Source organism: Ursus arctos, unplaced genomic scaffold, assembly GCF_023065955.2.
Source record: "Ursus arctos isolate Adak ecotype North America unplaced genomic scaffold, UrsArc2.0 scaffold_26, whole genome shotgun sequence".
Classification (NCBI taxonomy): Eukaryota; Metazoa; Chordata; class Mammalia; order Carnivora; family Ursidae; genus Ursus; species Ursus arctos.
The window spans coordinates 39594401-39621372 of record NW_026622941.1 but is presented as its reverse complement, the minus strand read 5'-3'; the positions used below and the strand labels follow the sequence as shown (position 1 = coordinate 39621372).

Genomic DNA, 26972 nt, shown 5'->3' with positions numbered 1-26972 from the left:
AGAGCCAGGCTGGGCTGGCACTCACCCACGACCCCCCTTCCCTGCTATGATGGCCCGGCAGTAGCAGGTTCCAGACCCCCTGGGGGCATGTAGGCAGAGCTAGCGGCAGCCAGGTGCGCAGAGCCACAAGAGCTCTAGGGCACTCTGGGGGCAGCTCTGCCTGCTGCGCTCTCTGGCGCCTGGGGAAATGCCCAACTGACGGGCGAGCTGGTGAGGACAAGAACGTTCCCTTTGGCCCGAGTCCTCTGCATCCATGGCGTTGCCGGCCAGGCTCGTGCCCCTGTGCTGCTTGGCACTTCTGGCGCTGCCCGCCCAGAGCTGCGGGCCGGGCCGGGGGCCGGTTGGCCGGCGCCGCTACGTGCGCAAGCAGCTCGTGCCGTTGCTCTACAAGCAATTTGTGCCCAGCGTGCCCGAGCGGACCCTGGGCGCCAGTGGGCCTGCCGAGGGGAGAGTGGCAAGGGGCTCTGAGCGCTTCCGGGACCTGGTGCCCAACTACAACCCGGACATCATCTTTAAGGATGAGGAGAACAGTGGTGCAGACCGCCTGATGACCGAGGTAAGGAGGACCTCTCCCCACCTGCGCCAGGGCATTGCCAACTCCTGTGGCAGCCCGGGAGGGTAAACTGGGCTTCATCGATAGAGACCTTAATCTCAAAGATCTCCTCTCCCTACCCTTCCACCTCCCCCCCACCCAAAAAAAAACCCAAACCTGTGCTCACTGGGCTAAGTGGTCAGGAGGGATCCTAACAGGGAGAAGCTGGAATGGGGAGGGGAGGAGGGACTAGTGAGAGTGAAGCTGGGAGAGACAGCGAGGGCGGGGAAAAGAGGATGGCGGCAGGCGAGACGGGAAATGGCTGAGGCGTGGACCGGGGGTCAGCTACCGAGCCAGGCAGGAAGGGCTGGGGTGAGCTGGGGGCCAGGAGCGGGCTAGGCAGCAGACAGAAAGCTCTACCCTTAGCTTGGCTCCTGACCTGATTGTGGGAAAGATCTGTGGGCTAAAGAGATTGAAGGAGGCTGGGAAAGGGGTGGCCAAGGGTTAGGTCACCAGGCCATCTACCTGAGAAGGGGCTGGGCAGGAATTGTCTTCAGCATGGGGGTGGCATCCTAGAACCAAGGCAAGACTATTCTAGCGTCTAAATGACTGTCTTGGGTGAAAAGTAGTTCTCAATGGGAAGAACAGATGGGCCCACCTGAAAAAGTGTTCCCACATCCCTCAAGCTCAGCTTAGCTCAGGGGTTTTCCTTGGAATTAAAGAATTAAATTCAATTAGCTTGTATCAAGCATCTGCTGCAATATGGAACCTAGCTGACCTAGGATGAGGTCAGCAATGCCTTGGGAGAGAAGGACCACCTCTGGCCAGTGATCTCAAATGTCAGACCTGGAAGGAAACTTTGAAATCACATTCTTCCACCTCCTTGCTTCAATTTTGCAGCTGAGAGCTGGGCCCCAAGAGGAAAAGCGATTTAATCAAAATCTTAAAACTAATTAGTGGCATGGCTGGGACTAGAATTCAGGACTCCTGATTCTAAGTCTATACACTTTCCATTACACCACCTAATTGTGTATGGAGTGGGGAGGTGGAGGGAGAGGGAGGGGTACGGATTTCCTCCGATTAATTGCCATAGTTTTCCAGGTTACTTTGTTAGGAAAACCTGTGCAGGGGAGAAAGAATTCCTTCTACTACTACTCAGAGATTGGGAAGGGGGACACTCCTTCCCTCCTTGCTCATGGAATATTGTGGCCCTTTCCCCTGGCTGCCACCTGCAGCAGAGGGGCCAGGACAAGGGACAGGCCCAGGAGGGGCTCTGACAAGGCCTGGGAACCCCTCGGTCCTGCTTATCTCCCACACCCTGGCTGCAAAAGGCCTCCATTGAGTTGGCTCTGCACTGGGCTGCTGCCCCCGCAGGTCAAGGCCTCAGGGCCTCCTTAGGGGACAAAACGACAAAAAGTTGGAAGGAGTTACCACTTTTCCTGTCTTCCCCTCCTCTGCTCTCTAACCTTGCGGAGGTGTAGAAAATTCGGGAAGAAGGGAAGGAGGAAAATGCCCCCTCTGACACTTAGGAGAAAACCAAGTCTGAGGTGAGAGGTCGGAGCGGAGAGAAGAAAAGGAAACTGTCCTCTCCGCGCCTCCTCCCGCCGTGTCCGTGCTATGGTGCGCGCCAAGGTCTCCGGCTCCCAGACTAGAGCCGCCCAGATAACCGTGGTCTCACTCCCCCGGGTGCAGGCTTCCAGCCACCGCTGCTTTTCCTCCTCTCCACTCCCACCCTGCAGGGGGCCCCCCAGTTCCGCGCAAGGGCAGCTCCGGTTAATCTCAGGTGCTAACTCCCACGCCTATCTGGGCTGCATCTGGAACAGAGATGGAGAGACGGAGGCTCAGGGCTGGCAGAGCCTGAGCTGGAATTGGGAGGGCTGGTCGCGCGGGGGGAGGGGGCCCGGCGGGCGGGAGCAGGGATGGGGGGCGCGGCTTTCTGCCCTTTCCTCTCCGGGAGCCGGGGCGGCTGAAAAGCGCCTTTGTGGATGGAGCTGCTGAGTCCGCTTCTCCCGGCGCGTCCCCGGCCTCGGCCCGGGATTCTCGCTCGGTTAAGTCATCCCGGAGAATGGCCATTGTACTTCGCGCAGCCCCCGCCACCCAAACCCTTTTTCCAGCAGCCTTGATACCGCACGGCTCCGCTTGGGCACCTCTGTGGGGGGCACTCGCACCACGAAGGGGTTAATGCTAGGGGCCGAAAGGAGGAGGAGGAGGAAGGAAGGAAGGAAGGAAGCGATGCCCGGTGCCAGGGAAGGCAACGAAACAAAAGATGAATCAGGCGGAGGGAGGGCAGCCGGGGCTTGGGGCGGGGGTCAGGCTCAAACAGGGGCTCCTCTTGGGGAGCCAGGCTGCTCAACCCCTCCCTGACAGAGCTTCCACCGCCCTCTCCACTCCCGCCCTCTCCCAGGTTGAGCCCAGGTCCCATAACGAGTGAGGGGCGGACGTGGAAAGTGGGGAAAGAGTTCGGTATAGGCAACCCCTCTCAATCTCTGAGGTGACCCCACAGTTCTCCCACAACGCTCTGGAAAGGGAGTGCATATTGGCGACTACACCTCTTCGGATTCTCACTTCCCCAGGACACTCAAAAGCTGGGAGGGAGTGGTGTGGGGCCAGGAAAATAAAGAAGAATCGACCCTCCCTTCCAGGTCCTTTTTACCCCTGCGGTGGTAGTGGTAGTGAGGAGACTGACCCCTTTATTCCCCGCCAGCGCTGCAAGGAGCGGGTGAACGCGTTGGCCATTGCCGTGATGAACATGTGGCCCGGAGTGCGCCTACGGGTGACCGAGGGCTGGGACGAAGACGGCCACCATGCTCAGGACTCGCTTCACTACGAAGGTCGTGCCTTGGACATCACCACGTCCGACCGCGACCGCAATAAGTATGGGCTGCTGGCGCGCCTGGCAGTGGAAGCCGGCTTCGACTGGGTCTACTACGAGTCCCGCAACCACGTCCACGTGTCCGTCAAAGCCGGTACAGTAGAGGGTGGGTGGTGAGGTCCGCCCAAAGGGTGCTCCTTCCGGGGAAACTGAGACCGCACAGCTCTGGTGCGACCCTAGGGGAGACCAAGTGGGCGTTAGTGTTATAAACCATCCTTCCATTTCTGCCCAGGTTGGGGCCAGATCCGTGGGAAATTACACGTCCCAGGACTGGCGAGGTCTGCTCTGGGCTTGACCCACATCTTTGAGAATCTGTACCAACATCCTGGAACTGCTGGTCTTGACTCAATCATCGCTATGCTTGTTCCTTGCAGATAACTCACTGGCCGTCAGGGCAGGCGGCTGCTTTCCGGGAAATGCCACCGTGCGCCTGCGGAGCGGCGAGCGGAAGGGGCTGCGGGAACTGCACCGCGGCGACTGGGTGTTGGCGGCAGACGCGGCAGGCCGGGTGGTGCCCACGCCCGTTCTGCTCTTCCTGGACCGGGACTTGCAGCGCCGGGCCTCTTTCGTGGCTGTGGAGACCGAGCGGCCCCCGCGCAAGCTGTTGCTCACGCCCTGGCACCTGGTGTTCGCCGCTCGAGGGCCGGCGCCCGCGCCAGGCGACTTTGCGCCGGTGTTCGCGCGCCGGCTGCGCGCGGGGGACTCGGTGCTGGCGCCCGGCGGGGACGCGCTTCGGCCAGCGCGCGTGGCCCGCGTGGCGCGGGAGGAAGCCGTGGGCGTGTTCGCGCCGCTCACAGCACACGGGACGCTGCTGGTCAACGACGTCCTGGCCTCGTGTTACGCGGTTCTGGAGAGTCACCAGTGGGCGCACCGCGCCTTCGCTCCTTTGCGCCTGCTCCACGCGCTGGGGGCGCTGCTTCCGGGCGGGGCGGTCCAGCCGACCGGCATGCACTGGTACTCTCGGTTCCTCTATCGCTTGGCCGAGGAGCTACTGGGCTGAGTGCGTCGGACAGAGAAACCTCCAGGCGCCTGCTGAAACCCGGGCGTGCGGGCTGAGATCTGGGGATGTGGGCAGCAGAGGATGCTGACTCGGGGGTGGGGGGCGAGGGGCGGATTAGGGAGAAAAATGGAGGCAAGACGGGACTGCTTGGTTTAGGGGCAACCTCCACCTGAGAGGAGATCCCTGGTCCTAGGTAGATGGGGTTGACGGTGGATACTCCTTGACAAGGACTATTTCGCCTCTTCTTCCTGAGTGCCTCAGCCCCACCCGATTATTTTATTTTATTTTCTATTTATAAATTGTAATATAATGATATGCTTGCCCCGCCTGGCAAGATGAGGGGCCAGGGCACGGCGTTAACAATGTTTGACACAGCCAGCCAATCTGACGTCTGACATTTTCCTACAGGTGGGCTAATAAAGGGAAGGCTTGCAGGAGCTTATTGGAAAATATCTCTATTCAAAGGGTGATTTCACCTCCAGAGGAGGGGAGAAGGGGACCAACTCTGAGTCAATACCTTGCTTCCGACTCCTCCCTCCTTGCCCAGCAGGTCTTCCTGCCTGCTTCCTCCCCTCAGGGGGGCGTCCCAATCGATAGGCAACTGCGACCAGAAGAGTCGTGCCCTTTTCTAGGCTGCGGGTCCCTTCTCCCTCCCAGAGAGGACCAGCATTCTGCCCGCATGATTGCATACCGAATGTTGGAGGGGCCAGGGTTGTTGAAGGAGCAGGAGGGTCCGTGCGTGTCCTTTCTCCTTTATAGAGGCTCCCGCGAGGTCTCAGGCCATTGTGTTACTGATACTTGAAGAATTCTGGTCCCTGATCATTAGCCTGCAGTCCTGGTCCCTCCCTGAAGGCCATGAATCAGCCTAGTTCCCATCCTACCCTGGTGTCAGAGTCTGAATGGGGGTGATGTTTTATTCTGGGATGTCCCTGGACCAACTGATGACCTTTGGGAATCCCTAGTGAAGTTAACTGATAGTCCCCACACAATCTTGGTCAAGAGAAAGAACGGGAATAGAGGGCTGGAACCTATCTGTCCTGAAGGGCTGTAGGCAGAGAACAGCTTCAAGCCCTGGCGTGTTTGTTTAGGGGAGATGGGTAGGCTCTCCAAGCAAGAGCATATAGACATTACAACTGGAGTCCTCTTCTTGATCGCCTGTCCTAGTTGTTGTTTCTACTGGCTTCCTCCACCACACCACCCCCTCTTCCCTCCCCCATTCTCCTGGCTCTGCTTCCCTGGCCTGGATATTCCTGCAACCTTCAGGGTCCAATGCAGTAGACAGGCAGGAACTCAGACAGTCAGATGCTCCTGAGTTAGAATGGAAGCTGGGAGGAAGTTGGGCTTCAGTGGAAGGGGAATGTCTGTAGATGGAGGGGTTTGGTGGTACCACCAAGGAGCCAGCCCTTGCCCGAAGCAGCTGTGCAGTTTCAGTCCGCAGGGTCCCTGCTATACACTGCCCTCTGGTGGCCGTCAGGATCGGTTCTCTTCCAGACCAGAGGAAAGAGATAACTATGTACTGCAGGGATGGGTGGACTGGACCTGCGCAGAGGAGCCTTCCCTCAGGAGGCGAGAGATGGGTGGGTGGGGCTTGGTGAGCTGCCAGGGCCGAGCCACAGGTGTCAAGGGCTGGTGAGCCCACACACCTCTCCTTGCGAAAACCCGTCCAAGCCTGGCATTTTTGCATCCCTCGTGCCTGGTTTAGCTTTGTGGCTCCCAGAAGCTGGAGGTATAGTTGTAGCCAGATTCTGTGCACCTCCAAGTTGCCACCTCAACTCCGTCACCTTGTGACCCTTGAGTTCGGTGTCTGGACGTGAAAGCACACTTAGGGCTTCAGGAAGTGCTTGATAAAGGCAACGATTGGAAGCGGAATAAGTTTACCTTTAGTGTCCTTCCACGCACCATTTCCTTCAGTCCGTACCAGGTTCCTGTTGCCACTTCCTTCCCCCTTTCCTGATCTCACAATCCAAGCTGTGGATCTTTCCCAGAGCATGGCCTGGAAGTCAGGCAGACCTGCAGATACTGATGCTACCCCAAGAAGATTGTTGACAAGATCAATGTCTGTGCCTGATGTAAAATAGGCACTCGGGCAATGTCTTCTACACTCTGCTCCCATTTCTCACTGTCTTTGCTGCTTCCTGCTGTTTGTCTGCTTCTCTCCTCACCACTCTACTAGAAGCAGGATTTATCCGTGGTTCCCAAATATTTGGGGGGTTGTGTTGCCCCTATAATTGTTTGATTTCATAACACTTCTTCAAAAGGTGCTGTGTGAAAGATTTGGGCTTGCTTTAAAACTAAGGTATAATTAAACGTGATCTTGTTTTGAGAATTTACAGAATATTTTTTGATAATCTTGGCAAGATCTCTCTGCATACTGGGAAACCAGAGTTGAGAGCCACTGCCTCAAGGTTCAGTTGACCTTTTTAACTCCCTGGAATCCAGACTTTTTCCCCCTTCCTCTCTTCAAGCTGGATTTACTGAACGTCTACAGTATAGCACTGTATTAGGCATGAAAAACACACAAAATATTAAGAAACAGCTTCCTCCGTGGAGGGAAGGTAGAAGATGGTTAACTACCAAAGCAACATTGTGACTTAATCAGGATGAGCCGAATGGGTGGAAAATGTCATATCAGTACAGAGAAAGCCTTGTGGAGAAAGGAGGGCCCGGCTAGGATGATGAAGCGTGTAGGTGGAGGAGAACGGAGAGGGCATTCCAGGCAGAAGTAACAACATGAGCAGGCACTTGGAATCTGGAATGAAGTTGTGCAGGCTGCCTAGAGTGGGAGATTGGGGAGTATACCTACAGGCAGCTAATGTTTCTTGAGCACTTACTACGTGTCAGGCCTTGTGCTAGCTCTTTACATGCATTCTCATTTCCTCCTTACGATAACCTTGTGGGATTGTATTACAGATGAGGACACCAAGGCAAAGACAGGTTTGAGTCACTGGCGCAAGTTACCACCGCTGGTAGGTGGTAGACCTGGAGCAGTAATAATAAGAAATAAGACTGCCTTGATGGACAGGGCCCCATCCCAGAGGGCCTTCAGATGTTTTTGACTTGGTGAACCTGGGTGGCTCGGACGGTTACGAATCTGACTCTTGGTTTTGGGGCTCAGGTCATGATCTCAGGGGCATGGAATTGGGCCCTGGGTTGGGCTCTGAGTTCAGCGGGGAGTCTGCTGGAGATTCTCTCTCTCCCTCTCCCTCTGCGTCTCGCTCTCTCTCAAATGGATAAATAAAAAGTTTGGGATTCTCATTCCCTTCACTGAGTCACTAGTAAGTCCTAGCTTTTTTACAGTTATTTCTCTCTCATTTCCATTGGCTCTCCTTTCTCCTGCCCGGATCGCTGACTTCCTTAACTAAAGTTACCTAGCCGGTAAAGGAAATCCTCCAGGGTAGAGGAGAGGGGAGACGAAGCTTTGTTACGGACTGAATATATGTGTCTCCCTCCAAATTCATACACGCAAACCCTAACGCCTGTGTGGCTATATTTGGAGATGGGGCCTCTAACGGAGTAATTAAGGTCAAATGTAATCATAAGAGTAGGGCCCTGATCTGATAGGATTAGTATCTTTATAAGAAGAGACATCAGAAAGTTGCTCTCTCTTTACATGCACCAAGGAAAGGCCATGGAAAGACATCGTGAGAAGGCAGCCATCTGCAGGCCAGAAAGAGAGTACTCACCAGAAACCAAATTAGCCAGAACTTTGATCTCGGTCTTTTCCAGCCTCCAAAACAGTGAGAAAATCAATGTTTGCTGTCGAAGCCACCCAGGTGATGATATTTTGTCATGACAGCCCTATCAGACCAATACAATCTTCCAGAAATGTCTGAAGTAAGAAGAAGCCAGTGCTAAGATGGGAGTCTTCACTTAGTGAAAATAATGAACTCTGAAAAGTGAGCATTTCCGACCTAGAGGCTTGATGTGTTTATCCCTGACTGTGCCTCTGCGGTCTCTACTATATTGGAGGAAACTTTCTTCTCTGGCTGGAAGACTGACGCCACTGTCTACGGGAAGAAGGCTATGGCTGGTCAGGGTATTTCCCTGTGGGGATTTTGTGGCCAGTTAGCACATTCAGACTCTCCTCTCCCTGTTACTGTCTCTATGTGTGAATTGGTTGATGTATACACATGAACATCTCCCATTAGATGGGGGGACATCTTCAGTCAGGTTTTACTGAGTGCCTACCTTGTGCCAAATGCCGTGCTGTGCCCTGGGGAGAGGACGGTAAGTCAGGCACGGCTCTCACAGTTCAGCTGGCAAGACAGAGTGGTCGGAAGGTTGTTGAGTGTGGTGAAAGAGATGAGGAGTGACATTGAAGCTGAGACCTGAAAGATGGGTAGGAGCTGTTCAAGCAGAGGGACCAGCATATACAAAGGCCTGGAGCTGGGGAGCAAGAGTAAACTGAACATCAATTCAAGAGTAAGGGAGCATCAGTAAGTTCAGTTTAGTGAAAGGGAGGTGTGATATACTTGAAAGATTTTCAATTTTATCCTGAAGATGAAAAGCAAGGGTAGGATTGGAAACAGTTGACGGGGGAAATCAAACTTGCATTTTAAAAAAGATATTGGCAACTGGATAGGCTTTTAGGGTCATCTTTAATCCCTAAGTAGGTTGGTCCTGCTCTGTGCATGTGAGTATTTCTAGTTCTGATTACAAACAGCCAATGCCCCTATCCCCACAGTGTGTAATGGACCAGCTGGTGGGGGACAGCATAGGGATATTGGAGCAGGGCAGGATAGGATAGGGACAGATTTGAAGGTGATATCTCCAGCCCTGGCTTTGCTTCTCTCTGAAACCTAAACCCAAACTATCTCTCAACGTCTCTCCTTGGGACCACAGAACCTAAGAACATGGTTATTTGACTCCACACTGCACGGTGTCCACACAGAAGTCCTTGGAACTGGGAACTCCTTTTCTGCTCTTCTCTTTTGCTTTCCAGCCATTCTTTCAGCAGAGTTTGGCTTACTTTGGAGCTGACGGTCCTGAGCTGAGACCGAGTGGCCACCCTGAGAGCCAGGTCTGGGCTGAACATTGCAGCTGCCCAGGGAACAGCTGGTTAAGCCCTCAGCAGCTGCAGCAGCTGGGATTCCACCCAATGTTTGAGCTGGGATTAATCCCATTTCCTCCACACACATCCCTTCCCTGTTCTAGTCCCTGGCTAGTCTATAGTATCTCCTAGAAGTTTTGAGACTAAATGTTACAAGTCTGTCCCTGAACTAAGCTGGAGCCTAAGTCACCCACCTTCCCCTTGGAGGGAGCTGGCCCAAAGCACCTTCAGACCATCACAGGAAGGAGGGTGTGGGTCTCTCTCAGACACGACCCCCTTTCTCTCATTCTCTCTATCCTTTGATAAACGGGCTAGGCTGGATTATTCTTTGAATTGTCCGATTTTCAATAGCCGTTAGAATTGTCTAAAGAAGAAGGGGCTCCTTCGGTGGGGTGAGGAGGTAGATTTCCTTTATCTTGGAAAAGCTCTACACCACGGCCTAGAGACTTGGTGGGAGTGTTACGGGAGGGTCAAACATCATATGGGTGGTTGTCACGTGTCAACCACGATTGCTTCTCCCTTAACTGTGATGCTACAGTCGCAAACAATAGGGCTGTATATTCTGTCTGGTGCTTTTGCACCAGCTGTGTGACCTTGAGGAAATCACTTTGTAAGAGATGCCAGAGGCTACAATGCGGTACTTCCAAGAAGCTGGAAAGAAGGAGGTGCCCTGAGATTTGAACAAGGCAAATTAACACACAAAAGAACAAGGCATTTCCTCCCAGGCTCAGAGATTTGACTCCCTCCCTTCAACAAATATTTATTAGGTCCCTGCAAGTACTAATAGGCATTTTACTATGCTAAGGATTTTTAATATTTTTCTAGAGAAACTGGCAGTCATTTGAATAGATGGAATAATTTAATTAGGTTTTAGCTTTGTGAAATGACCTGATCAGATTTGGATTTTAGAAAGATCACTCTAGTTGCTGAGTGGAGAATGGACTAGAAGGCAGTTAGTGAGTCCAGGGAGGAGAGCAAAAGCAAAAAGGGTAGTGCAGTGGTGCAGATGAGAGATGATGCTGGTGAGATACAGAGATGGCAATGGACAATGGAGAGAAAGGAACGGTTGCAGGAAATATTTATATTTGTGGGATTGATAGGACCTAGTGGTTGATAGGATGAAGTAGGGAGTGAAGAGTAAGGAGGATGAGAAAAAGATTCCTCTCAATTTTAGCTGCGTGATATTAATGTATCTAAAATGAAAGAGAAGGGGGCGCCTGGGTGGCTCCGTTGGTTGAGCGTCTGACTCTTGATTTTGGCTCAGGTCATGATCTCAGAACCATGAGATCGAGCCCCTAGTCTGGCTCAGCATGGAGTCTGCTTGAGATTCTCCCCCTCTGTCCCTCCCCTCCTCCACTCTCTCTCTCATTCTCTCTCTAAATAAATAAATACATAAATAAATAAATCTTTAAAAAAATGAAATGAAAGAGAAAGAATAATTGATCAGCCAATATCACTCCATTAATTCAAAATGGAATGTGGTAAAATGGACACTCCGTCAATAAGAATTATTACTGTGTGCCCAGAATGATCTTGGTGAGAGAGGTGCCCAGTGTGGTCATTGGTGGGACAGGAATGGTTCTTCAGGCCTCCAGACAACTGTCTGAAATACCCCATTGAGAGAGTCCTAATTTTCTACTCATCAGGTAGCAATCTGGTACCTCAGTAGAAAAGGGAGGGCCCCAGATAGAGGACACAGGCATTCTGGGTGGTGGAAAGGGAATGCGATGGATACATTGGCACAGTAGGACCCAGATCAGGCACTCAGAAATTATTGCAAGGCTTTCCTAGCATATGAATATTTGGAGGTGTCCCAAGCAAGTCCAGTTCCCAAATTGGCTAGACTGAGTGTTCTTCCCAGGATCATCTTTCTCAGTGGTGTCCGGGGAGAGAGCCAGACCATCTGCCTTCCTCTGGGCATACCTCTCTAGCCAAATTGTGAATTCACTTTCAAACTAATAACGATAGTTATTATGATGGTGTTAATTCAGCGAATACCAGCTCTTTCTTAGTAGAGTACTTCTCAGTACTCTATTAAGAAATGTATCTCACAGGGATGCCCGGGTGGCTCAGTCGATTAAGCATCTGCCTTCAGCTCAGGTCGTGATCCCAGGGTCCTGGGACCAAGTCCCACATCCGGGCCTTGCTCAGCTGGGAGCCTGCTTCTCCCTCTGCCTGCCACTCCCTGCTTGTTCTCTCTCCCTCTCTCTCTCCCTGACAAATAAATAAAATCTTTAAAAAGAAAAAAGCAAATGTATATCACATACATTATTGCATTTACTCCTCACCACAGCTGTGCAAAAGTAAGTATCCGATTCCAGAGGATTTTTTTTTTAAGATTTTATTTATTTATTTGACAGAGACAGAGACAGCCAGCGAGAGAGGGAACACAAGCAGGGGGAGTGGGAGAGGAAGAAGCAGGCTCACAGCAGAGGAGCCTGATGTGGGGCTCGATCCCACAACGCCGGGATCACGCCCTGAGCAGAATTCAGACGCTTAACCGCTGTGCTACCCAGGCGCCCCCAATTCCAGAGGATTTAAGCACATCACAGGGACCACTGGAGACATCTGCTATTGTTGTCCCAACCATTTCATAGAAGAGAAACTGAGGCTCAGAGTAGTGAAGTAAACTGCTTAAGATCACGTAGGGAATAAGCTAGGATTTGACACCAGGTCTGGCTGACTGCAACGTCCATGTTCTTTCCATTCTGTTTTGCTGCTGTGAATCGCGTTCCTTCTCCAGGCTGCTGCTTCTCAGCCTATAGTCTGGAGAAAATTGTGATACCAGGTGATCACCGGCCCTAATAGGTAATAATTCAATTATTTTGCATATTGCTAGTTATGGTCCCTGGATTGAGCAAGGTCCCCTGAGGGGAGCTAAGTACTTCTCATTTCCCTGAAATGGAGTGGTATTTATCATCTCCGTACTAGCAGAAGTCAAGAGTAGGTGTGGGAGTGAGGGGAGAACCAGACCTAGGGAACATGCAAGGAAGACGCCTGCATGTATATCCTGGTTAGTTTTCTGTGGAGTGCCCAGAGACACATATCCTTCAATGGCCCATCAACAGGTGAATAGCTGGGAGGTGCCCCCAAATCCACATGTCAAAAATCAGTGCATTAATTCAGTACTCTCCCCTTACCCCCCCTAAAATGTTCTTCCTCCCATGTCTTCTAATCCTATTGATGGAATTGCCATCTTCCTTCACTTTGTCTGCTTTAATCAGGTCATCAACTTCGCAACTTCTATCTGCAGCGCCCTCTCTATGAGCCTTCACTATCCTTGTTGTTACCTGGTCCGGGCCGTCATCTCCTTTCCGGGTATCGGCCTCCTAATACAATTTCCGCCTCCGGCCCCAACCTCTCTTGGTCCTACGTCCTCTACGGGGCCACTGGTGTGACCTCATAAAGCACAGCTCTCCTTGTGGTACTGCCTCTCCCCATCACCCCACCAAGTTACTGGCAAAGATCCCATTGCTCACTGCAGTGCTACCGAAACCTTGTACTGTTTTCATGACGATGTCCATGGTGTCTCTCCACCTATATAAATATTTAGTATTCTTCTCGAATTCTATTGACTTTTCTTACTACCAGCTTTAGCTTCTGTGCAAGAATATTTGTGAAGTCATAGTTTTGGTGTTATAACTATTGTTTTTCCCACGACACATTAAAAATTACATAACAAAAAAAATTTTAAAGAGTGTGTATTACCTGAATCATCTTCCATACCACTAATGGTATATTTTGAGAACTCTGGATACTGAATAAAGGTCAAATTCTTTTTAGTAAACTCTACCCACAATGTGGGGCTTGAATTCATGACCCCGAGATCAAGAGTCGTAGAGTTGCATGTTCTATCAACAGAGCCAGACAGACACCCCAAATCAAATTCTTTTTTTTTTTTTTTTTTTTGAGAGAGAGAACACATGTGCGGGGGTGAGGGAGGGGCAGAGTGAGAGAGAGAATCTTAAGCAGACTTCATGCCCAGCACAGAGCCCCATGTGGGGCTCGATCTCACTACTCTGAGATCATAACTGGAGCTGAAATCAAGAGTCAGATGCTTAATCGACTGAGCCACCCAGTCAAATCAAATTTTTAAAGCTGGCATTCAAAGCCCTCCATGATTTGATTTCAGTCTAATTTCCAGGTTTAATTTCCAGAGAGCCAATACACACAGAGGGCTGCAGGTACAGGGTCCACACTGTATTTCCAGACACTGTATTTCCAGTCTTCCCTTCACTTTTTGCTTCTTTCCCCTAGGGCCTTCACAAGTGGTAAGGCCCCTCTCAATGATCAAGTACCATGTGAAATCTCTGATCTTTCCAGACAGAATCAAGCCCCTTCCTTCTGTCCTCCCTCCCTCCCTTCCTTCTTTTCCTCCCTCTTTCCTTCCTTCCCTCCCTCCTTCCTTCCCTCCCTCCTTCCTTCCCTTCCTTCCTTTATTCCCTTCTTCCCTTCTCTTCCTTCTTTTCTTTCTTTTTTTTTTCTTGAGAATGGTTTCTCTCTCTATGCTTCTAACTATTCATACTGTGATGTGAGACTTAATATAATTTTGCCTCTAATCTTTTACTTGATCATTTTCCCTCTATGTCATTCAGAGGTATAGCATTCAGAGTCCTTGGGGAAAACAGATTGCACACTCACATGGGGAAACTGAGGAAAATATAATGAAAGAATTGTTCTTACGGTTCATACAGTTGTGGGTAGTGTTAAAGAATATCGACAAGAGTGGTGAAACATTGAGTCTGGCATCAGTGAGGAACACTAGAAGTAGTAACCCCTAGGTCCGAAGGGGCCAGGGAAGGAAGGGTTACAAGAATCCAGAGAGAGCTGTAAGTAGCTGTAGTTGAAGGAAAGGGCCACCCAACAGGGTCTGTGGCCTCTGGTAACCACATGAGTGAGTCCAAGAGAAACAACAAGAGTTGCCAGTTCAACCCACAGAATCGGGAGAAATAATACATTGTTTTTTAAACCACCAAGTTTTTGTCGTCATTGTTGTTGTTTTTAAGTAATCTCTATGCCTAACGTGGGGCTCAAACTCAGGATCCTGAGATCCAAAGTTGCATGCTCTACAGACTGAGGCAGCCAGGTGTCCCTGGAACCCATACTTTTTAAAATATAATTTATTTTTGTATTTTAGAGAGTAAGAGCACGAGAAGGGAGAGGGGTAGAGAGAGACAGAAAGGGAGAGAGACTCTCCAGCACACTCCCCACTGAGCGCAGAGCCCAACACAGGGCTCGATCCCAGGATCCCAAGATCACGACCTGAGGTGAAACGAAGAGTTGGTCGCTTAACCAACTGAGCCACCTAGGTGCCCTGGAACCCATACTTTTGATACAAACATAATAAAAATGTTTTTACTTTTCAAAGAGATACTTAACACAGTTTTCTGAGAGCATTTAACCTTTATTTTGTCTCAGTTGTTTGAGCCATAGCAAAATATATGACACTGTCACTAGAAATTTTATTCCAAGACCATTTACCTGCCATTAGGATAGTTTACTTTCTTTAGTTGGTCCTATATTGGTGATCCTTGTATATCTGTGGTCTTTACAAAGTAACCATTTATGCATTACGCTTTAAGGTCATTGATATTTAATAAACACATACCTTCGTTCTGAGGAGTGCAGGTCTTGCAGATTGGCTCGCTGAACATTTATTCCTAATCACCTTCTCTTTTGCTTTCCTTTACTATAGAGGGTAGAAAAGAAAGTGTTAAACTTTCCAGGCTCCCTTGCAGCTAGAGATGGCCTATAATAGTTTGGTTTGAAGAGATGTAGGTGAAAATCTGCTGTGAGATCTTCTCTTCCTGTATAAAAAGAAAAAGCCACAAGAGGAGGAAGCCCTTTGTCTTAGCCCTTTTGTTTTCCTCCTGACTGAAAACCAGAGAATTGGAGAATGATTTAATAAAGAGACTATTTACAAAGGTGTGAACAGGGTGTAGGGAAACCACAGGGGTACAGAAGTACCCTAGGATGAGTATCAGAGAAGCTATTACCAATGTAGGCCTGAAGGGGAGGGAGCAACTAGAAACAGAACAAGACACTTGTGTGTGTGTGTGTGGGGGGGATGTTGGAGGAGTGACTTGAAGGGTGCTAGGACCTTCAGCTGGGCATCACAGATACTTTCCCCACTCCATCTGACCTTCTGGGAGGGCTTCCCTTAGGCTGAACTCTGCTGAGATCCAGGGTGCAAGGTCTGCCTCCTGGAAACAAATCTGGGTGGAAAAGAATAGAGAGTTAATCTGGAAAGACAAACAGTACAAAAGACATCTCACTTATCTTTATATCCATACTGTGCAACACATGGTGTGAGTATCTGGTACAAAATAGGAGACGAGTAAATTTTTATTGAATTTCATTGAATCTAGTTCTTTGATCTACCCTGCAGTGCTTAAGACCCAATCTGGAATCTCCACCAACTCACTCAGGCCAAATAATTCAACATAAAATTGCTGGTCTGCAAAGAACTTCCTTTACCCAGTTGAAAAGGTATTTGGGTCCCTTTCTGAGGTCAGAGTAAGTGGCTCTTTGAAACAACTTTCGTAGACACGGACTTTCTAAAGCAGAAAATTCCACAGTTATACAAAGCCTGTCCTCCGGTACAATCTAACTGCTACATACCCACTTCATCAGGCCCTTCCAGAAGAACTACCTTCTGTGTGCTATCTATATGGCTAAGTCTCAGTTTCCACATCTGTAAGATAAGGGTGATAATAGCTACCCATCATTCAAGCCTCAGGTACAAATGTCACCTCCTCAGGCTTTCTAAGATATCATATGAAAGAAGAGGAGTACCATACCCCATTACTCTCTGGCCCATTAATACCTTGTTTTTCCTCCCACTGCAGTTGTTACTTTTTTTTTTATCATAGCTTATTATTTGTTTATCTGAAGATTGTTGTTCTTCTCCCAAAAGAATACTTGCTCCTTAGGAGCAAAGACATTGTCTGTGTTGTGTGCTGCTCTATTCCCAGCATCTAGAAGGGTGCATGGGATATGATGGTTGTTTGATAAATATTTGTTGATGAATGGGTAAATAATACCAATTACCAGCTTTAGGGCTGTTGTGAATATTAAATGAGATAACAACGAAATGCACCTGGCGCAAAGTAGAACTCCATAAATCTAGCTGTTTTCTTTTCTTTTCTTCTTCTTCTTCTTTTTCTTTTTTTTTTTAAAGATTTTATTTATCCATTTGACAGAGAGAGAGACAGCCAGCGAGAGAGGGAACACAAGCGGGGGGGGGGGGAGAGGAAGAAGCAGGCTCCCAGCAGAAGAGCCTGATGTGCGGCTGGATCCCAGAACGCCCGCCGGGATCACACCCTGAGTGGAAGGCAGACGCTTAACGACTGAGCCACCCAGGTGCCCCTCTAGCTGTTTTCTTTCTTCTTTTTCCCTCCCTCACCTCCTATATCCAATCATTTAGCAAGTCAGATTGACCTCAGCCTCAAAATGAATCCAGAATTCCCTACTTCATTCATCTTTACCATTCTAGTCAAGCCCCCTTCACCTCTCACCTGAACTACAAGTAAATCTCCTAGCTGATCTCCCTCCTTCCCCTCTTGCTCCTGCCCCCCTCATTCTTCACAGAGAGATTTATTATTATTATTTTTAACCAGGGAAATCTTTTAGAAACACAATTCAGATATTCAGATCATCAACTACCTTCTGGGTAACCAAACTTCTTTACATGGCCTGGCCCCTGCCATCCTCTTAGACTTCATCTGCTTTATGTTGACACACACTCTCTCTCTTTCCCTCGCTCTCCCTCCCTTTCTCCTGGAATTTAACAAATTTATTTTCATCGTAGCACCCATAGCACTGATGGATTCTTCTGTCAGAATTTTGTTCTAGCTGACTTCTTATTGTCTTTCAGACCTCAGTTTAAATAGGAATTCCTTTGAGAGGAAGTATTACTAATCTAATGTGGTCATTTCTTATTATACCACCTTTTATTGCACTTAATAGTATCTAATACTAGGTTTTAAGCTTTGTGAGCACAGAGACGTCCGTCATGCTAATCGCTCCATCCCCAAAGCTAGAACAATGCCTGAAACATATAGTATATACTTAATAAATATTTGTTAAATAAATGAATGCATTGATTATCATGACGACAACAAAATTTCAGACGACCTGGCCACAAATTCTAACAACTTTTTCAAGAATAAGAATAGCATTTCCGAAGATCCTGGTAGACTGTGGAAATTGACAATAAAAGATCTGGGGCCAAATTCGGGGGGGGGGGGGGACAGAGGTACTGGTATTTGGGCCTTTTTTTCCCCTATCCAAGGATCTCAGAGACCTCGCAAAAGGGAAGCCTAGAATCTTCTGAGACGGAATTCCAGCCCAGCCACAACGGGTATTTTTCCATTCACGATTCTTCTCAGCCACTTCTGCTAGGTTGAAAATGCGCAAACACCTCTAGGACCCCGGGCTCCTTTCTGTTTCTTTATGAATGAACCGGCTCTAGTCTGCGCAGTCGCAGCTCCTGGTTCTCCTGCTCCACGTGAGGCCCACCCTTCCCTCCCGCTGGCGGCCCCGCCCTTATCCTTTCTAACGCACCAATGGCGAGCGGCCTGGGGGGCGGAGCCCGGAGCGGCGCGGCACTGTAGATCCCCCGGCGCCCGGCTCCCTCGCGCTAGTCTTGCTGTGTTGTGATCACGTGGCCAGCTCCGGGCGCGGCGCTTGTTTTGGTTTCCCTCTAGCTTGTCCCTGGCAGCTTCGGGGTGAGCGACTTTGCTGTGCCGGTTGTTGCGCCTGCCTTATACTCTGATCTCCTCTTCTTAGGGCTCTTTCAGCCCGCAGTTCGGCAAGCCCTTCGGGGCCGGCTCCTGCCATGCCGTTAGTTCGCTACAGGAAGGTGGTCATCCTCGGGTACCGCTCTGTAGGTGAGTCTCCGCCTTGGGGAGAGCACCGACGCACCGCGGCTTTGTGGCCAGAGGAGGCGCGCTGTCGCGGAACGCGACCCAGAGAGGAATGGTGGCATCGTTAGAACGGGGTTGTAGGACGAAGATTGAAAGGATGGAGGAGGAAAGGCTGGGGTGGTGGTAGTGTGTGGAGGGCTGCAGGAAGTAGGAGCATGTAAGGGTTAATGTGGGCTTGGTTGCAGAACACCAGAGTGGTCTCCAGTGTTACTCTGGGAGGGGTGGGGATGGGGTCAGGATTTGATGACGGGGGCGCGGTCTGTGTGGGTGGCAAGTCTCAGGTGTCCGGGTGAGGGGCAGACCTGATCCTAGGGGAATCCCGGATCTTCCCAGGGTTGGGGTGGGGAAAGACGGCAGGAAAGGCTTCCTGCCGCGCTACTGAATGCATCCGGTGGCCAGGGTGCAGAGACCCAGGACGAAAAGAGGGTGAGGGTAGGCTAGGTAAAAACATTGCATGGCACCCACAGGCTAGGGCGCTAATTTGGGGTCCTCTTTAGTCCTGGGCCACAGCCCGGAAGGACAGAGGATGTAAATGTGGATGGATGATTTGGATACAACTACCACTGCTTCCCACAGGGAAGACATCTTTGGCACATCAGTTTGTGGAGGGCGAGTTCCTGGAAGGCTATGATCCTACAGTGGAGAACAGTGAGTAGATTTCTTCCCTAGGGGTGGGGCAGGGAGGTCTTTGTTACCCCACCCAATTCCGTAATTTGGGATTTTTCTGGTGCCAGGGGCTGATCTAATTATCCACTAAATCTAATCTCTTCTCTAGCAATCCTGTTCTATGAGTTGAGCTAGAGTGTGGATTTTGCAGGATACTGCATCCAGGATGGTTTAGACTAGACAATAAGAACCTTAACATTGTCTCTCCAGCTGCTGGAGAGCTCCCCGGACCTTGTCCATCTATATATCACCTGTAGGGTTAAGAACGTATCGGGGCACACATTGCTAGCCCTACAAGGCACCTCACAGTCAAGTTTTCTTTTCTTTTCAGCTTACAGCAAGATAGTGACTCTTGGCAAAGATGAGTTTCACCTACACCTGGTGGACACTGCAGGGCAGGTACCAGTTTGGGGTAGGGTAATCTAAACGTGGCAGTTCAGTTGTGGGAGATGAAGTCTGGTTTCCTCTGTGGCTCATCTGTAAAGTAGTATTAAAAGAAAAGCATTGTAGCAGCTGGTAGTGTGCAGTGCACATTGGAACTACTCGGTAAATACTTGTGGAATAGAAATGACTGAGTAGGGAGTGCCCCAGGGAGGGTCCCCAGGATGCAATCCACCAACCTTTGCCATCTGACTGTTGTGTATCTAGGTTGATGTTTCTGTTTCTTGTCAGGATGAGTACAGCATTCTGCCCTATTCATTCATCATTGGGGTCCATGGTTATGTGCTTGTGTATTCTGTCACCTCTCTGCATAGGTAAGTGACCAAGGTTATGAGTGGGGGACTTGGGAGGATCTGAGGGCTGTCCCAGAATAAGTTTATAGCTCCATTTCTTGTGTTTAAAGCTTCCAAGTCATTGAGAGTCTGTACCAAAAGCTACATGAAGGCCACGGGAAAACTCGGTAAGTGGCCCTGGGGGATAGAGACATAGTATGGACATGAGGGGATGGAAGAGAGTGGAGGGTCTAAGTGAGGGAGGAGACCAGGACAGATCCTGTCTGATCTGCTGGGGGGGTTGTCCAGCCCTGGTGCGAAGGAAGTTGGGTTCCATGTGGAGTGGGAGGGGTTCCTATAGTAACTGTTATTTCTTCACAGGCTGCCGGTGGTGCTAGTGGGGAACAAGGCAGATCTCTCTCCAGACAGGTACGGAGATCTCGATAGCTCAAGGTAAAGGAAAGTGAGATGGACTAGCAATCAGTCAGGCTCTAGTCCTGGCTCTGCCACTGATTTGAACAAATCATTTCACCTCTTTTCATTTCTAACGTGAAGGTTAAGACAAGATAACCCTTTTCTTGCAAAAGCTATAATTTCATATTTCAAGCCTCAGTCCTAGGCTTCTGAGTTCTCCTTTTTCTCCTTTCTCAACCCACCTCCCAAAGCTCAGAAGCAGGATGGGTCAGATGAAGTCTAGATTCTATAATTATTTTGCAGAGGACATGGGGACATTGCTGTCTTCCATCTTCATGTTCCAAATGTGCTTCTAGGGAGGTCCAGGCAGTTGAAGGGAAGAAGCTGGCAGAGTCCTGGGGTGCAACGTTCATGGAGTCATCTGCTCGAGAGAATCAGGTGCTTGGCCTGAAAATTAGGGGCAAAATCAGGGTAGCAGTGTTTTTCTTATGGCACTTCTTGGTGGTGAGGATGGTGGGGAGCGGGGTATACACCTCAGAGCTGGGTCGTATTGGCAACAAACTGACTTTTTTTTTGTCCTGAATCTTTGTGCCTTGCAGTTGACTCGAGGTATCTTCACCAAAGTCATCCAGGAGATTGCCCGGGTGGAGAACTCCTATGGGCAAGAGCGCCGCTGCCGGCTCATGTGAGCCCTCAGGCATTGGGTGGCCACCTTGATTCTGCCCCCTGGCACTTGCCAGGCTCTAGCGGGTGTAGGCCCTTAGGACTTCACGGGTATGGTTGCCAGCTGTGTCCCCGGTCCTCTGGTCACACAGTGTGGTACCCTCATGTTTGCACACTTTTCCAGGCTCCAGTGGCCTGGTTGTCAATGTTTACAATGGGGCAAGGATGTCTCACGGGCACTGGCCTCTAGTCCTCTGTTTTTGGTAAATGAATTGTTACAACCTGCAGGGTTGGGATATGAGTCCTAAGCAATGTTTATTTAGGACCCAGTCTTCTGTGCAGGTTTTGGGTGTTGGCTGGGTAAAGGGAGCTGGGGATTCCTGAAGCGGAGCTGGCTCCCTAGGGTGACAATGTATATATGCAAATAAACTGAGAAATCTTTTTGTCGTTGGCTTCTCTGTATGTGGGGAGAGCTCAGGGCCAATATCTCCTTTTCCAAGGAGTGGTGACTCTGCCTTTTGGTGGGGAATCAGGGCTAACTTTTTCTTCTTCTTCATTCCTATTCCTTACTCCTCACTCATTCAGGAGGACCATTACCCTAAGACTTACTACTTAGTTTTTCTCACCTTTCTTTTCTGCTGGGTTCTCCTATACAGGTACCGGCTGGCTGCCACTCCCATCCAACCTTGTAGATGTTCAAGATCCCCTTAACTGCAGAAACACCACCCTCTAGTGGCCAGCTGCCACATGCTGACCTAGCTTCCCTCCTGGGCCTTGGCATTCACTGGCACTCAGAGAGAGGCTAAGGTTTGGGGAGGAAGGAAGCCCCTCATCCTAGTGATGTAGTAATTGAGAAGGAGTGCAGAGGCAGGGACTGAAGTGTTGGTGAAGATTTTGGCTTTCTAAGAGTTGAGTAAAGTAAGAAATAATGCCCCTGGTGTATATCAATCCTTCTGCTCCCCGTGTCCCCAGAGCCTTTCATTAAATCAATGTTCTTTGGTCTTTTCATACCTTTGGTGACCTTTTCACACCCTTCACACCTTTGGAATCATGCTGCTTTTTTAGGTGTCAAAGGGTATTGCTTCTATTCTTTTTTTTTTTTTTTTTAAGATTATTTATGAGAGAGAGAGAGAGATTGCACTCTTGCATGTGCCTGAGCCTGGGGAGGGGAGGGGCAGAGGAAGAAGGAGAGAGAGACTCTCAGGCAGATTCCGGGGGCTCGATATGACACTGAGATCATGACCTGAGCCAAAATTAAGAGTTGACTGCTCAACTGATTGAGCCACCCAGGCACCCCTACTTCTACTCTTTCTTATTAACTGGCCATCTCAGTAAGAGGCTGGACATTTCAGCTAGGAAGAATTGGTCCTATCTGCCTCTACTTTTTCTGCTCACCCACCACCCCCATCGGACCTAGGGCCTAACTGGCCTAATACCTCCTCCAAGGACTTAGAAAGGTTACTGGAACAGTATCCTTCACAGGGAGGACACAGACTTCTCTTGCCACCTGAGGAAGTCTGAGGTACTCTGTCAATGCACTTAGTTGGGGAGGATGGGCAAAATTTTAGCAGTGATCTTGCTAGTGCCTGACTCTAGGCTAGTTGGGCATACAGTTGGGGTGATTGTCATGCTAGTTTTTAAAAGTTCTGCCAGCTGCTTTTGCATCTCTAATCTAGAATCTAAAAAATAAGGACCTCTGGAAGGAACATTCTCCAAAGAGCAATCTCAGTGGTTTAGGATTCTTTTTAGGGTTGTCACCACGCTCTTTCCTTACATTAAAATTAGGTCCTTTTGCACATCTGACCTGGAATACTCATTATAGGTTGTCTATTGCCCTGCTACCATTTCCATGAAGTCTGGGATAGACTTAGAAATGTTTGAAGTTTTCAAAAAGTGTATCAAGCAATCTCAAAGGCCTGATAAAAGTAATGAATAATAGTTAATGGCTAGGTTGGAATACTTTTCCACTTAGCTGTGTGACCTTGTGTGGTCACTTAACCTGGCTGAGCCTCAGTTTCTCATTTATGAAGTGTAGTTAAACCTTCATAGGGTTGAGGTGAGAATTAAATTGAGGTGATATATTAAATGCTTAGCACAGTCTCTCATACAAAATAAACCCTTAAGAAATGGTGGCCGTAGTGTTATTGGATGTCTTTTTGGTGAAAGTCAGCCTCCCTGCCTCTGGATATAAAGTAGAGAGGGACCTTCCATTTTCCAATTTTTTAAACAAGTGTTTATTTTTAAAGATTTTATTTTTAAGTAACCTCTACACCCAACGTGGGACTCGAACTTACAACTCCGAGATAAAGAGTTGAGTGCTTTACTGACTGAGCCAGCCAGGTGCCCCCATTTTCCAACTTCTGTCTCAGTTAATTTATTCATTATAGCTGGGACAGGTATTGGGTCGCTGCTGGACTTTTCTGCTGAACTAGACCTGACTGGGCAGCGCAGGGCATATGATGCCAATGTGGCTAGCACAGGATATGCCTAGTTCTGGTCCCTCCTATGAACCTGGCTGGTTGGCAGGGATTTAGGTTTTCTGCACTGTCCAATGTGGAAGTCACAATTCACATAGTTTAATATAGTATTAAAATTAAACACAAAGTTCCTCAGTTGCACCACCTACATTTCAAAGTGCTCAATAGCTACATGTGGCTAAGCCAAATTAGACAGTGTAGCTATAGTGCATTTCTATCATTGCAGAAAATTCTATTGGACAACACTGTAAACCCTTTCCCACAAAACCAGCCCTGTACCTGATTTGCCTCTTTCTCCACATCCTCCTTAAAAAAATTTTTTTTAATTATATAAATATATATAATCCTAGGAAAAACATGGCCATTGGTTTGAATCATGGATGTCACTTGATGTGCTTCATTGGAAAATTTTACCTATTTTATTCAGCCCCAATCTCATCATCATAGACTTAAGTCCACGTAGTTCACACCGAGGGTGAGAAATAACTAAGAATATATAAAGTATCTAGCACATAGTTAATTTGTCTCCTTCTGTTCATCCGTGGTTATAGCTAATGCAGAAAAGGCATTCCAATCTCTTCTCACCCAGACTTATGGGGGTGTGTGGGGGAATGCCTGCAAGTAGTGTTTGGGGATCTTGTCTGGAGTAACAGCACTCCGGCCAGGTAGCAGCAAGGTTCCAAGGTACATTCCCTCTGTTAACTAAAAAAAAAGGGAATACAGGGCCTGAAGGTCCCGAGAGAAAGACTGGGGATGGGAGTGGGAGTGGGAGCACCAGGGAAAGGAAGGAAACTCTACATTTATGTTTTGATGGGGGAGGTGTGTGTGGTGATTGCGAGGGCACTGACTCTTCTTTTCTCACGAGGGGGTTTGAGAGCCAGAAGGAACGACTAGGGACTCATCCCGCTTTCCTTCGGGCCCCCGAACGTGGCAAGAACCCACCCATTGCAGCGCCAGGCGCCGTGCCTCACTTTCTCCATTTGCGGACTCCAGTTCCCAGGATGCAGAGCAGCGGCCAATCTCCTGGCTCTTCTTCCATCCCCCTCCCGCGAAAGATTGCCCCTGGCCAAGGCAAGGGGGCAGGTGGTTTCAGGGGCCGAGAACTGGAAGGGAACGGAACTAGAAAGTGGCCGGAGTCCTAGTTTCACCAGCCGGGCGGTGAAGGAGGCAGGTCCAGGGCCGGGGCGCAGAGGAGGGGGGCTTCATTCCCACGTGTCTGCACAGTGGCCGGCCCGGCGCAGTCGGGGTTAACCCAAGGCGGAGGGATCCCGCAGCGTGTGCGTAGAACTGCAGAGTCACAACCTTTCCTCGGAGAGGGCCGTATCCCTCCGCCGCTCCGCTCCAACACAAAATAGGGCCGCGTCTTCTCCTTTCTCCGCTTCTCGAGTGGGGTTCCCCAGGCAAAAGGCCCCCCCGGATCTCGCGCCGGAGGCTTCCTGAATCTCCACGACCGCTGCCGAGATCTTGGGCTAGGAAATAGCCCCTTCGCAGGAACCACCCTACCGGCCGAACAGGAGGCGGAGGGGGGGAGGCGGAGCGGCGCCGCGCTGCACTACTTTCCTCTCCGGTTGCAAATGGCTGCCTCGTTCCCCACTTTCCGCTCAGTTTCCTGACCCCCCGGTGCCGGGAGCCGGGGTTGGGCCATGCACCTCTAGGCCCCCCGCGATCACAGCCAGCCGGGGGTCGAGGGGGTGCCGCCGATCAGAGCCGGCCAGGCCGGGGGCGGGGCAGCTCCCGAGGCCAGAGGGGAAGGGAGGCGAGCGCAGGGCCTGGAGCGGCCGGAGGGGAGCGGGCAGAGGGCTCGCACCGCCCGCCCCTTCCTCTTCCTCGCCCACCTACCCTCCTCCCTTCCCCGGGGGGGAGCAGAAGGTGGGGGGCTCGAAGCCTCAGAGGGCGAGCGCTCGGGGTCGAGGAGCCCGGCGTTGGGTGTGTGTCAGGTTCAGCCCCGCGGCCCCGCCGGCTCCGCGTCGCCGTAGCTCGCGCGGCCCCGGGGCGCCGGCCCGGGCGGGGAGAGGGGCTCGGCGCTCCAGCGAGGGTCTCACGTTCCATCCGGGCCCGGCGCGGGGCGGCGCGGCATTCCTTCCGGGCTGCTGGGGAGGCGCCTCGACGTTCCATCTGGAGAGCCTCGACGTTCCGCCCGAGCCCGGCGCGGGCGGCCGGGGCGCTGGCCCGGCCCTAGGACTAAGAGGCCGCCCGGCGACGCGGATGCGGAGCCTGCTCGCCCAAGATCAAAGCCACCGGTGCTCTCTTTGTGTCCGCTCGGGCTTCGCCGCCCTGGGGCTGTCCATGGAAACCTAAACTGCTGGAACCCGAGGCAGAGAACCCCTCTTTGGCTTCTTGCTGTTTTTGGGGGAGGAGGGTGGCCACTCCGACCTGGATTTACCGTTCTTGGCCCCCCTAAGCCCCCCCGTGCGGGGGGCGGCTGTGATCGCTCTGGCGGTTGGAGGTCGGGGAGCGGCCCGGGCTCTGGCCATGTTCTCGGATGAGGATTTCTGGATCGCCCTGTGAAGAGGTGAGTGAAGTCTGCCCAGCCAGGGCCCAGAAAGGGTTGGACTGGGGGCATAGCCAGATGGACTATCTTGGCCGGAGCTGGCCTTTAGGTTGGAGAAAGGGGTGCCAGAGCTGAGGAGGGTTCCTTTGGCAGGGTCTGTCAAGGGAACCTGAGCCAGTCGTCTGGGCAGAACTGAGGCCTGGTGTCTGGGGTGTGCCTCTTTAAAGACTGGGGGTTCAGGGAACCACGGGAGTTTGGGAACCTGGCCAGATCGCCTTTCTGCCTGTTTATTTTTGTGTTGGGGGGAAGCTCTGCTAAACTAGGACCCAGGCCCTGATGCCAGCACCAATCCCAGTTGGCTGCTTCTCCCTCAGGGTTCCTTGTGGGTCTTGGGAACAGAACAACTTTGGGAGGGAGGATAGAGTGCCACTGCCAGGTCAGACTTACTGCCAGGTTGGACTTTAAGGTTGTTCTTGCCCATCCGGGCACCCAGAAACAGTCTCTGGGAGACTCCAGGAACCCTAGGTCTTTCACCAGGCCTTATTTCACTGTGCAAAGGGGAGAGTGTGTGGAAATTGACCAGTGTGATGAAGGGGGTGGCTGGGGCAAGAAGGAGGCGGGGCTGGGGGCAGCTCTGGCCTTGCTGTTCAACTTTAAACTGCCCCTGCCTGGCAAAGTGACCCCAGCGAGGCCTAGTGCTGTCTTAGCCTCCTTTGCCTCCCCTCCTCTGGGGATGGACATAATCTCTAGGGGATTATAGAGGAGGCCGTTGAGATTTGCTCCCTGCGAATGTGGGCTGCAAAAAATGGCTTTTGTCTCCCGCTTTCTCTGGGCCTGGTGTGGAGAGCTGGTTGCCCATAAGTCCCTGGCCAATCCCACAGGCCCCTCCCAGACCTCTCCAACCCTTTTCAATCAGGGACTGTTAACTGGTTCTCTGATCCTGTCCCAAGCCTGCAGAATAGTGTGGCCTGTCCCTCTTTGGAGGAGAAATGACCTGATCAGAGCTGTTGCTGCTGAAGCGTGTGTTTCCAACCCTGGCAGGAGGTGTTGGGGAGAAGGGGTGTGTATGTGAGTGTACGAAGGGTGCAGCATGAGCCTCATGCCTCTGGGCCCTGGGCTGGGACAGCCCCTCTCACAGCTGTCATGCTGCCCAGCAGGGATTTGGCT

The 26972-nt window shown here is 50.7% G+C and overlaps 3 protein-coding genes across 10 annotated transcripts in view; all 3 read left to right on the top strand.

Annotated features, from left to right (window-relative positions):
• On the top strand, positions 1-5624 carry DHH (desert hedgehog signaling molecule). Its single transcript, XM_026501967.4, has 3 exons — positions 1-556; positions 3237-3498; positions 3779-5624. The coding sequence occupies exons 1-3, from the start codon at positions 254-256 to the stop codon at positions 4402-4404; spliced, it is 1191 nt and encodes a 396-aa protein (XP_026357752.1). The 5' UTR covers positions 1-253; the 3' UTR covers positions 4405-5624.
• A 12528-nt stretch (positions 5625-18152) lies between these two features.
• RHEBL1 (RHEB like 1) lies at positions 18153-21311 on the top strand. The gene is made up of 8 exons (XM_026501972.4): positions 18153-18345; positions 18958-19029; positions 19379-19446; positions 19720-19802; positions 19892-19948; positions 20142-20189; positions 20531-20612; positions 20774-21311. Exons 1-8 carry the CDS (start codon positions 18294-18296, stop codon positions 20861-20863), a joined length of 552 nt encoding a protein of 183 aa, XP_026357757.1. The 5' UTR covers positions 18153-18293; the 3' UTR covers positions 20864-21311.
• Positions 21312-24622: 3311 nt separating this feature from the next.
• KMT2D (lysine methyltransferase 2D) overlaps positions 24623-26972 on the top strand; it is a 39793-nt gene continuing 37443 nt past the window's right edge. For all 8 annotated transcript variants that reach the window (XM_057319048.1, XM_057319046.1, XM_048216575.2 and 5 more), the window contains exon 1: positions 24623-25826. The gene's annotated coding sequence lies outside the window, so the exon portion shown is untranslated. The remainder of the gene's footprint in view (positions 25827-26972) is intronic.

Bases quoted from the DNA above. Each gene is read 5' to 3' on its own strand.
- DHH (XM_026501967.4), top strand. From the start codon at position 254: ATGGCGTTGCCGGCCAGGCTCGTGCCCCTGTGCTGCTTGGCACTTCTG. The intron at 557-3,236 runs GTAAGGAGGACC...ATTCCCCGCCAG, and splicing joins CAGACCGCCTGATGACCGAG to CGCTGCAAGGAGCGGGTGAA. The intron at 3,499-3,778 runs GTACAGTAGAGG...TGTTCCTTGCAG, and splicing joins CCACGTGTCCGTCAAAGCCG to ATAACTCACTGGCCGTCAGG.
- RHEBL1 (XM_026501972.4), top strand. From the start codon at position 18,294: ATGCCGTTAGTTCGCTACAGGAAGGTGGTCATCCTCGGGTACCGCTCT. The intron at 19,447-19,719 runs GTACCAGTTTGG...GTTTCTTGTCAG, and splicing joins TGGTGGACACTGCAGGGCAG to GATGAGTACAGCATTCTGCC. The intron at 20,190-20,530 runs GTACGGAGATCT...ATGTGCTTCTAG, and splicing joins GCAGATCTCTCTCCAGACAG to GGAGGTCCAGGCAGTTGAAG.